The 12,342-nt window shown below is 49.5% G+C and overlaps 1 gene segment (V, D, J or C); it reads left to right on the top strand.

Annotated features, from left to right (window-relative positions):
* The first annotated feature begins 5,106 nt into the window (after window positions 1-5,106).
* Window positions 5,107-10,034, top strand: LOC137204063 (probable non-functional immunoglobulin lambda variable 5-48). The segment is given in 4 exon segments: window positions 5,107-5,152; window positions 5,281-5,398; window positions 8,232-8,496; window positions 9,957-10,034. Coding segments are annotated over 4 exon segments (507 nt in total).
* The last annotated feature ends 2,308 nt before the right edge of the window (window positions 10,035-12,342 follow it).

Here is a 12,342-nt window from a genome sequence, read left to right as displayed (position 1 = left end):
TCACCTGCACCCTGAGCAGTGGCTTCAATGTTGGTAATTTCTGGATACGTTGGTACCAGCAGAAGCCAGGGAACCCTCCCAGGTATCTTCTTACTTTCCACTCAGATTCAGACAAGCACCAGGGCTCCGGAGTCCGCAGCAGATTCACTGGATCCAATGATGCATCAACTAATGCTGGGATTTTGCTCATCTCTGGACTCCAGCCTGAGGACGAGGCCGACTATTACTGTGCTACATATCACGGCAACTCAAAGGCTTTCACAGTGCTCCAGACCCATGGGGAAGTGAGACAAAAATCTCCCCACTGCTCTGCTCTGCTCACAAAGGAAGCCTGGAAGTTTCTTCCACCTCCCCCAGCATCGGGTGGGCCCTCAGAACTGCACAGACAGAACCTCTCAGACATCCCTCAGTCCTGGGCCAGAGACCCTCAGGTTGTGGCCACGTCAGGGTCAGAAGAGACCTTGGCCCACAGGTCCTATCCCCTTGATTCCCCCGGTTCACTTCCTAGCTCCAAAAAGGCCTTAATCTTTGAGTCCTCACCTGTGAAAAGGAGATCAGGACACTGTCTGCTTCATAGGGTTGGGAGAGGATTAAATGAAGTCACAGATATGAACTCATTGCAGTGTGAGGCCCAGACCAGCTGCTGTGATCAAGAGTCCTGAACATGTGGACTGGGGAGATCTTGACTCAGTGCCATCTGAGACGGAAACTCTGGCTTCAGGTTGGCCAATGGATGGTTCCTGAGGGTCCCTTAGACCCTGTCCTACAAAAAAGCTGGTCATTAGGACCAGACATGGGATGATCTTGACACAGAGTTCCAGACCCTGGAGGACTGGAGACTCAGCCATCCCCTGTCCTCCCACCGTCAGGCTATAAACGTTGGCTGCCTGTGTGTAACATTACGTCAAGGGTGACCTTGCTCCTAACTATGCCACCACCACCTGAGGACCTGAAGACTTTTCAAGGACTTGTGGCTTTGAGGGTGGCTGGACCATTTCTCACCCTCATCACTGCTCCACAGGCAGAAACTTTAGCTTCAGGACACAGAATCCTTTAGGGCAATTGATAGAAGGGCCAGAGGGAGGCTGACACTGGCCGTGCCCAGCATAAGAGTTAAAGACTACTGGAATAGACCATAGGTCATCCATTCAACCAGTACCTGGTCTTCATCTGTTAAGAACCCAAACTACTTTTTCTTATCTGTACTCAAACCCTTCCTGGTGGCCCTCTTCCTGTCCTCCTGAGGCCACAAGCCTTCACCAACTATTCTGGTCTCCTGGGCCTGACCCTCACCTCTGGGTTAACATGTTCCTTGTAAGCTCCCCGCCCTTAGATGCCAGGCTTCCTTGTGAAGACTGGCCCTCCTGCAGACACAGGAAACCAGGGGTGAGGCTACTCTGCGAGTCGGCTGGAGGGAAAGGAGGGGACTGTGATGGCTGCGGATCCACGTCCTTAGTACCGTGTGTCCCTGATCTCTGGGCTGCCAGGACTGCAGATGTGTGGTTCTTTAACTAGATCACGAGAACTATGCTACAGTTCATGAGGGCAAAAAGGAGACAACAGTCCCCATTTTCTTATCATTCAACCAAGGCACTGGCCTCAGGGCTTTCAGTTCCCGGGAAGATTCTAGAAATGGAAGATGAAGGCTGTATAGCAGGAGTTGGGAATCAAACATGAGAATCAGTAAATGTTAAGCTTTATAATAAATCAAAGAGAAATAAAAGGGAGGATCAGTCATGAGGGCAAAATGAATGAATTTGTTTCAAAAACCACCTTTTTTTGGGCTCCTTTCTCAATGCATAAGATTTGAATAGAAAAACACACTTTCCATTTTCAATAAATGCTTTAGAACCTGCCACTTAAATTCTATCACCATTTCTGCCTTTATAAAAATAAATATAGAAATGAAGAAATACAGGAAACTTCCTTAATGGCTTAATGATTATGTATCTTTAAACTGGAGAAGAGCATTGTTCCTCCAGGCGAAATGCTAGAATTGTTTCCATTTTAATCTGACCACACATGATGGCTGCTGGCCTCTCCTGTGAAAGATTTTAACCTGGGATTTGCATCAAATCAATAACAGAAGTAAAAAAATATGAACATATTTTAAAACAAAGAATCAATTTACACAGAAGCCTAGAGATTGTACCGAAAATTCATTGGAATGAATATAAACATTTTCAAATTCTCAATTAATAAAAATACTATATAATTTTAAAATTATATAAATTTAAAAGTACTTCAAAGTGTATGTTGTTCCAGTCCCAGTATTAAAAAAAAAGTAGAAACTTTGACCATATATGCAGGAAAACAAATAAAAATTCAGCAAGGAACATAAAGGAAAATTTGAACAAGGGGTAAAATATTTTCTTACAGGAAAACACTGAGTAAGAATGTCAGAAGTGAGTAGATGTGTTATACAAGCACTTCTATTATTTATATTATTGCTTATTTATACATGTTTTCCCTTGAGAAGGTGCGTGGGTGGGTGTAAGCCGAGGTGACAGTGCAGAGCCCTCCGATGTCAGAAGGAGGGATGGGTAAGTGATCAATGTCAGTAACTGACACCACACAGGGGTTACTGTACCTTCTGGAATGTAAGTCCTAATAAAATTTTATTGTTTTTTAAAATTTATATTTTGTATGAATAATTATTGATTATCATCTTGTATACGGAAAATCTTTTCAAACATAATAACTGTTTATCAAATTCAAAAACTCTAAGTTTAACTTAGAGGGAAGATCCACCCTCATTACTCAGGACCGAAGGGTGTCCTGGGACATGGGACTTCCAGTGGTGAAACCAGGAACATCCAGGGTAAACAGGGATGAGTTATTTACCATATTATAATTGAACATGTGTAATAGATCTTCAAAATGCTTTTCCAGAAATCTCACTTCTGGATGGTGGAATAATTTATCTGCTGAGAATGATAAGGTAGGTGACATATTACAAGTTACAATTAGTAAGTTATAATTCAAATTACATGATCATCTTTATAGCACATGAGAAAGATGCCAATATAATGAAAACTGAATTGGGCTAGTGCTCTGTGGGGAGAGCTATTATGCTCATCTCTGCAGGTGCTTATGCACGATGAGAATTTCCTGAATGAAAACTTTGCACCATCAGAGAGCCACTGTCCAGGTCTGAGAAAAGAGCAGAGATGTGGTAGATTAGATGGATTATGGAAGCCAAGTGAGTAACTAGAATAGACCTTAGGAATTTTAATTAAAAATGTGTAGGATGCCTGAGTTTTAACCTGGCAGAGTGGAGAGACCCTGTATAGCACATGGACTAAACTGGTAATAGAGCTAAACTAGTCATTTAGTAACTCTCATTCATTTCTGGTAGTCATGGAAAATGGTATTGGCCAACTATGGAAGACAGACGAGATTTTTTAGAAAGCTAAGCATACTCTCACCGTACGATCCAGCAGTTGAATTAGGTGTTTATCTACATGAGTTGAAAAGGTGTGTCCACGCAAGAAGCTGCACACAAATGTTTACAGCAGCTTTATTCATAGTCGTTACAATCTGGAATCAAGCAAAAGGGCCTCCAATAGCTGAAGGGATAAATCAACTGTGGTACATCCACCCAATGGGACATTATTCAGTGATTAAAAATAAATGAGCTATTGGGCCACAAAAAGAAAGGGCGATACAAAAAGTAAATGCATATTACTAAGTGAAAGACGCCAAATCTGTAAAAAGTAAAATACAGTTACTGTGTGATTCCAACACTATGATACTACGGAAAAGGCACATTTACTGTCTAGAGACAGTAAAATGATCTAGAGTTGCCAGGAGTTCGGGGATAGGAAAAGGCTGAACAGGTGGAGCAAAAGGGATGTTTAGGGCAGCGAAAATATTCTGTATGTTAATGGGATAGTGGTTAGGTGACATTACGCACTTGGTAAAACCCATAAAACTGTGTGACACCAAGAGCGAACTCCAATGGAGTTTAGTTGATAATAATGTATCAGTATTGGTTTATGCAGTTTTACCAGTTGCCCGAAACCAATGCAAGATGTTAAAATGGTGGAAATGTGGAGGGAGTAGGAGGAATATGTGGGAATGCTCTATAGAACTGGATTTTTATCTGAAGGAATTACACATCTCCTTGTAATTAAAACCCAGACCAAGATTATGTCAACTGTGTATTTACAGCTCTAACCCTGCTCTTGGTTTCCAGCCCCGGAGGAGGTGAAAAACTAAAGAGTGAGGCGGGGGAGGGGCGGGGAGTTGGTCTAAAGAGGTCTAATCAATAGGAGCTGCATCTCATTTGGGATTTTCAAAATCCGAAAGGACTGAGACCAACGAGATGGTAGGAGTAGGGGGGAGGGAGTGTAAGAGGTAAGAATTCAAAGAAGGAGATATTGGCCATTCAAGTAACTGAGAACAGTTGCTTTTAGCCTGTGCTGTGGGTTGTTGGGGGTAGGGAAGGCTCCTAGGAGGAGCTCCTTGGAAAGTGGCCGGAGAGCAGGAGAGGCAGGTAGAGACCAGACCACTGTAGTGACCTCAGGGGACGTAGGGTCATTGTTGGACTGTAAGGTGGGGGTGACACGCTCCCGTTGGCCTTTCTACACTAACTCTCCAGCTTCAATGGGGATAAAACGCACAAGTCAGGGAGGTGGGTTTGTGGGTCTCATCCTGGGAGGAGAAGGTGGTGGCCAGAATCCAGGTTAGTTTGGGTGGAAACCGGGTTGTGTGAGGCGGGTCTAAAGGTGGTCTCACCCGCTGGGCTCAGCTCGGGAATGTCCATCCCAATCCTAAGGGAGCCTGGGTGTGGACCGCAGGGGACGCTGTGCGTCTGTCCCTGAGGGTCTGTGGGGGGACTCTCAGCTGGGAATCCAGGCCCTGGAGCCCTGCCTTGTGCACTCTGCTCTGTGCTCACCGGTCGAGCCGCTGTGACCACGCAGGGCCCAGGGGAGGCTCCCCAGCCCCACTCCATGCTCAGGTCTCACCCAATTTCGGTCCAGTGTCCCCAGGGGAGGGGTCATTTGCATGGAGGGGTTCTCTGCTCTCCCATGAGGGACAAGGTAAGAGAGATTCTGTGCAGGTTCCCTGTGGGCTCAGAAGCAGAGCTGGGGTGTCTCCACCATGGCCTGGACCCTTCTCCTTCTCGGCCTCCTCGCTCACTGCACAGGTGAGAGGCGGTGGAAGCCGGGAGAAGGGATTCGGGGACACCTGGGCCGCTTTATTCCTTCTTGTGGAGAACATGCTGTGGACAATGGCCCAGACTCACTTCTCTGTGTGTCCCCTCCTCTGTTCCAGGGTCCTGGGCGCAGTCCAGGCTGACGCAGGAAGGCTTCATGTCAGGTTCTGTGGGACAGACGGTCACCCATTCCTGCACCGGAAATGGCAACAATGTTGGAGCTAGTATCGTGAACTGGTACCAACAGATTTTTCACGGGGCCCCCAAAACAGCGATGCTCGCAGGTTCTCTACCCTCAGGGATCCCAGACCTGTGCTCTGGCTCCACGTCTGTCAACACGGCCTCTCTGACCATCTCCAGGCTCCAGCCTGAGGACAAGGCTGATTATTACTGTTCAACGTGGGATGACAGCATCAGTGGTAACACAGCGCATCTGACCCACTGGGAACCGAGACAAAAACCCACCCCCTCCCCCTGTGATCACCCCCGTGACTGCCTGTGACACATAAGGAGGGTGACCGTGGCCCACCTTACAGCGTGAGGGTCTGACTGTCCAGCACCCACCCACTTTAAAGGGTCAGTGACACAGGCTCCGTCTCACTGTTTTCATCATAGTTTCATTGAGATATACTGTGCATGCCAACAGGTTCACTGGTTTAATGTGCACAGTACAAGGGTGTTTAGCATATTCACAGAGTTGTGTAACTATCACTATATTCTATATTCTTTTTTTTGGCCTTGCAGCGCGGCATGCAGGATCTTAGTTCCCAAAGCAGGGACTGAACCCGTACCCCCTGCAGTGGAAGCTCAGAGTCCTAACCACTGGGCCATCAAGGAAGTTCCGGATCACCATATTCTAATTTTAGAACCTGCCCACATTCCTCAGAGAACGTCCCCACCCATTCGTGATCACACCTCATCACACCTCTGCTCAGTCCTAGGGAACCACTGCTCCACTTTCTGTCTTTACAGATTTGCCTATTCTGGACATTTCATATAGATGGAACCAGAAAATAGGTGTCCTTTGTGACTGTCTTAGTTCAGTTAATTCTTTTGCATAACATTTTGAAGTTCCATCCGTGTGGGTCAATATCCATTTTTTATTGCCAAATAATACTCCATTGTATGAGCTGACCACCGTTTGTTTACCCTTCAGGGACATTTGAGTTGTTTTTTTCTTCTCTTGGCTATTATGCAAAATGCTGCCAGAAATATTTGTGTACAAGTAGTTAGGTGTTTTGTTTTTGGTGGAAGTATGTTTTCACTTCTCTTGGGTAGATACCTAGGAGTGGCATAGCGGAGTCCTATGGTAACTACGCTAACAGTACATTTTGAGATTTGAGGAACTGTCAGATATTTTCCAACACGGCTGCCCTGGTTCGCATCTCTACCAGCAATGTATGTGGGTTCCAATTTCTCCCCGCCTTCACCAGCAACTGTTATTATCTCTCACTTTATTTTATAGCCCTTCTAGTCTGGGTGAAGCAATATGTCATTGTAGTTTGCATTCCCCTAATGACCCCTGATGCTGAGTCCCTTTTCATCCTCTGTAGGAGGCTCTGAGGCCCTCCCCATGGATCACTGACCTTAAGAACCTTTAAAATGAGTCAGTGCTGAAATCACACACTCAGCTTGTTCCCCTGGACTCAGCAGAAAGCCCTTGTTCAGGGATAGAATCGCTCTCAGAGACCAGGGAATGGGCGGCATGAGGCCCCCTCCCATGTGAAGACCACTAGGCAGGAGTGTTCTGGGATCTGCCTGGGGGGCACTGCAACTTCAGGCTCACACTTTCCACAGGGCTGTTCTGGAGCCTCCCCTCTGAGCACGACTCTCCCTGTCACCACTTCAGGAAAACACCAGCCCAGCAGGCGACTCCCTGATGCCTCAACAGAGGCCCCTCCCCTGGGAACCAGGACTTGGACGCAGCTTGGATGCCCCTCACCTCCCCCACACAAGACCGTTGTCAGGAGCCACTCAGTCCACACGGACTCCGACAACCTCCTGACAAAGAAAACGTACAGACATCCCAGGAAAGATGAACATTCCATACAGGGGATAAAACAAGACTTGCATACATGTAGAAACAGATCCATTGATGCTTAGGATGGATTGCAATGAAAAAATCTGAAAATTATGCTTATTTAGCTTATCAATAGTTTCTATTTATTTTTAAAAATACCTGTCAGAATTTTGGAGAAATGAGACCTTTTTTCTAATATTTGTGTGAAAAAATTTAAATCCAGGAATAGTCTAGGACATTTTACAAATGAACAAAAATGAAGAGAGATATACATGACTAGATAGTGACACATATTTACAGCAAAAATAATTTAAAGATTGTGAGGCTACTATAGAAACCACACACAACAAACAAAAATCAATGTACACTGTGTGGGAATCCCAGGAACTGGGAACCACCCTGGATGTGTGAAAGGAGACAGGGACCAGGTGAGCTGCAGAACCTGCTGAGCCCTCAGGTCCTCAGGTCACCGCGAAGTTGTGCTCTGTGACCCGCAGGGGGTGCCATGGGACTGCCCTGGGGTCCCTGCACAGCTGCTCAGGGAGGACCTTTCGCTTCAGGAGCTGGGCCTGGGGGCGGGGCCTGTGCTCCCTGGTGGGGACTCAGCAGTGTGTCCTCTCTGGCTGGCAGAGGCCCCTGAGCAGGGACCTGCGTGGTCTCAGCAGGTGCTTCCTCCCAGGGGGTCCCAAGGGGGAAGCCGCCCTCCATCCCCCTGAGTCTGGGCTGTGAGCTGAGCTCCAGCACCAGGGCTCATGGAGGGGCTGGGTGGGCCCTGGGTAGACACCCATTTGCACGGGAGCCCCTCCTCTGGCAGAGGTTGGGGGAGAAAAGGAGGCCTGGGGCAGCCCAGCCCCACTGTGGGGACCGGGGGGCTGTGAGCACCATGGCCTAGACTCCTCTCCTGCTCGTGTTCCTCTCTCACTGCACAGGGACGGCCAAGCCGCGGGGACCAGGTCTCAGTCCCCAGCCTGCATCAGCCCGTGTGGCTCAGACTCCTGGAATCTATCCTCCAGCTCCTGCCCCATCTCCCCGCTGTGTCTGTGTCTGCAGGTGCCGTCTCCCAGCCTGTGCTGACTCAGCCTCCCTCCCTCTCTGCATCGCCTGGAGCATCAGCCAGCCTCACCTGCACCCTGAGCAGTGGGTACATTGTTGGCGGCTACCACATATCTGGTACCAGCAGAAGCCAGGGAGCTCTCCCCGGTACCTCCTGAGGTTCAAGTCAGACTCTGATAAGCACCAGGGCTCCGGGGTCCCCAGCCGCTTCTCTGGATCCAAAGAGGCCTCGGCCAATGCAGGGCTTCTGCTCATCGAGGAAGTGAGACAAAAACCCCTGAGCCCACAGACCTTGGCTCTGAGGCTCTTTTCAGTGAGAAGCTTCTGTGGAGGGATCTGCAAGGGAGGCTTCTCTGCACTGAGATCTCTGTGAATGGAGAGAGGAGAAACACAGGGTCGTGCCTGTGACCCGAGACAGCGCAGGTGTCCCAGGAACCCGCACAGAGCCCACCTGCCCCTCCTTCAGCGTCTGGAGTAAATTCACCAGAGTAGGTGCTGTGTCTGGACCCAGAAATGCTCCCAGCACAGCCATGTCCCTCCTCATTTCCTTCATCTCATCCCACAAATTGTGAGTCCCGGGCTGTACGGATGTCCCCACAGCTCAAATACTGACACGAGCTCTGCTTTCTGCTCCCTCCTCCCCCCTCAACCTCTTTACTGTGCTGTAAACAGGGCTGCATTTTCCTAAAACTCAGGGGTCATCCAGCCTCTGAGTAATTGCGTGGGGAAGCTATGGATTATTTCTTCCTTCAGAATTAACTGAGACCCCACACGAGGTGAGTCCTGAGGATTTAGCAGAGGAAGCCCTGGCTCCATCTCTCAAGATGGGCTGTGTTTTCTTCTGCCCCAGGTGATGTTTCCATGAATTCTCCGAAAGCACCTCAACTGCAGAAACATTTTCCTCAGGTCCCTGAAGTCCGAATCCTCCTCTCTTTTCCGAAATCAAACTAGACAATCTCCCCTGGTCCCCCAGCTGCAGACACCTGGACCCAGCAGGGCCCGCGAGCCTTGGCTCTGGTGAGGGCGCAGGAAGATGGGGCTGTGGCCCCCCTGCCCTGTGCTTCCTGGGCCTGCAGACCCACAGCTGTGGTGTCAGGGCTCCATCCTTCCCAGTCCTGCAGGGAGGACAGGGGACAGGCGTCTACACTCCACGTGACCCGGGCTTCTGTTCTGTGGAGTTGCTAACAGAAGTGTCACCCTGATTCCTCCTTCCATCTGAAGGAGATCCTGCTCCAGGGACGTGGCTTCCTGCCCATGTGGCTTCCTTCCTCAGCCCCAGCCCCGGAGCCTGGAGGCTCGTACAGAGAAGCCACCCCAGGGATGGGTTTGCTTGGAGACGCAACCTCAGGGGTGGAGAAGCCACAAGAGGGACAGGGGCCACTGGGGCTCAGGGTGGACTTTGAGGGAATGGCTTCCTGAGGACACACGGGCACAGCCTCTGTCACACACACACACACACACCGTCCTGGATTCTGCAGGTTCCAGGCTTCTCTGTCCCTCCAGGAATCAGGGGTCAGTCTGTGCTCACCCAGCCTTCTTTAGGGTCAGGCTCCCCAGGAGTCAGGATGTCCCTCCACAGAGAACACCAGTGACAGTGACAGAACCGGGTCCTGGGTCAGGGATGGCCAGGATGCCCGACCCCCTTCTCTGCTGGGATGAGTCCCAGGGCGAGTCTCTGCTCCCTGTCGGCCACTCACCCCCTGGACAGTCTCTGGGGTCCAGACGGTGCCTGAGGCTGATTGGGACAATTATTCTGGGACGGCGGCCTCAGAGCTGTGCTTCAGGCCCGAGGGGACATGAGGCACAACCCTCGCACCGTGTGCTGTCCAGCCCGGACGCTCACTCAGTCACCACCCCTGACACTCCCACCCAGGCAAAACCTCTGCTCACAAGGCTCCTGTCCCAGCCCAGAGTCACAGGGCCTGTCACCTCAGGGACATTGTCCACATTGTCTCCACTCCCCACGACTCAGACCTGGGACATCTGACAGAAATTCCTGGGTCCAGTGCGAGTGGGAAATAGAAACCCGTTCCTCTAGTGATCGGTTGTTTGGAGAAGGGAGTTCTGTCTCCCTCCTGATAGAGCTGGACACAGGGAGCAGGTGTCACAGATAAGAACAAACACAGTTCCATGCTGGATCTGGTCCTTTCGCTCCAAGGTCTGTGCTGTGTGGCCTGAGCATAGTCAGGCTGGCTCTGCATCTTGAAAAGGAATGCCACCTGCAGCCTAAAATATGCAGAATAGCCCTTTGTCAGGGCTCTGCCTCCCAGGCTTGACATGCGAGGTCAAGGTCTAACACTCTTCATTCATATAGATACAGAAAGGTGCAGAACCAAGAATAACCTTTGTCTTGTTGGAGGTTTCCAGGAACATCCTGACCGGACCTGCGTGGACAGCTGCACAAAGGGTCATCGCATCGCCTCCAGGGTCTGGTCTCCACCAAGAAGTTTGCAACAAGCAGCCACACCCTCTCCCCTTTCAGTTTAAAAGAAGCCTGAATTTTAACTCGGGTAAATGTCTTTGGGGCACTAGACCGCCATCTCCTCTGTCTGCTGGCTTTCCAAGTAAAGTCATTATTCCTGGTCCCAAGACCTCGTCTCTCCATTCATTGGCCTGTCCTGGGGTGAGCAGTATGAGTTTGACTGGGCACCAGTGCAAACAGAATCACCGGGTGCCCAGCTACGAACTATCCCTTGCCTGGTTGGTGGAATGACAAGGAAGTGGATATCCAGCACCTGTGACTGGGAGGCCCGCTGGTCCTCCAACCGCTCCCTGCAGGCCTCCTGCCCCTGGTCCAGAGTCTCTGATCTCTCCCTGATCCTGAAGGCTTAAGTGAGCTGAGCTGCTCTGTTTCTCTTGAGCTCTTGAGAAGCTCCTGATCTCCAGGTCCGGGAGACCCTCCTCAGTAAGGACGTGGCCTTCAGATCCTTCGCTTGCTACTTTCTCCAGTTTAACCCCACGACTTTAAATGCCATTCCCACTCTGTTGGGGATGATATTGGATAAATACCAGTTGTCCTGGCCTTGGACCTTATAAATCCAAACCACCATTAAATCCATGAAGCTCTTAACAAAAATCATTGATCAGGGACTTCCCTGGTGGTCCAGTGGTTAAGAATACACCTTCCAATGCCAGGGACACAAGTTCGATCCCTAGTTGGGGAACTAAGATCCCACATGCCGCGGGGCAACCAAGCCCGCACACTGCAACTACTGAGCAAGTGGGTCACAACCAGAGGGCCGTGTGCTACAACTAAGACCTGATGCAGCCAAAAATAATATAAATAAATGAATAAACATTAAAAAAAATAATTGATCAGAGGATGACGCAGATTAGGGAGCGGATCATGAGGGTTCCTTAGGTCAGAAATGCAGGAAGAACTTCTTAAAAAGGGTGAGAGTTGCATTTACAATAATATTCTTTTTATGTCAACCTCTTCTTGACAGAAATTGTAAATAAATGTCTATAAATTGGAAATGTATACATTTAGTACATTAGAGAGTCAAAAGAAATTAAGTACTGCCAGAATAACAGTCACAGGCCAAGGAGAACCCACAGATGTAATAAAGAACAATAGACATTGTTCCCCTAACATTTTGATATTCTCTGGGCAAAGACATAAATAAAAGTCAAAGAATGTACAGTGGGGACTGGGTGACCAAAACAGGGAACTGTATAACAACAACAAATAAACAAACATGCAATTGTGACCCACGTAGATTTCCTACCAGGTAGCTCCAGGCCTGCGGGAACCGAGACCAGGACTCCTTTCTCATCTGCGGGAGGTGGGGCCACCAGCAGCTTCCTGCTCAGGCTCTGGCTGGAGCTTCTGTTGCTGCTTCTGCTGCCGCCCTGGGTCCACGTTCATCCCTGGGGGCTTGCTGGGGTGTGGAGCCTCCTCTTTCCCCTCTGTCCTCAAAGTCCCTTCAGCAGCCCATTCCTAGGAGAGGGTCTCAAAGGAAACAGAAAGGCCATGTGCCCATCGCTGGGGATGCAGCATTCTTTGCCCTGAAGCTCAGGGGCTGAGGTGGGGGGTCGGTGGAGGTCATCTCCGACCTGAACTCTGACTCGGGAACCCTGAGCCTCCATCATTGGGGTCATCTGCCAA

Source organism: Pseudorca crassidens, chromosome 12, assembly GCF_039906515.1.
Source record: "Pseudorca crassidens isolate mPseCra1 chromosome 12, mPseCra1.hap1, whole genome shotgun sequence".
NCBI lineage: Eukaryota > Metazoa > Chordata > Mammalia > Artiodactyla > Delphinidae > Pseudorca > Pseudorca crassidens.
Note: the sequence above shows the minus strand (reverse complement) of the source record. Positions and strands in the feature narration are given on the sequence as shown.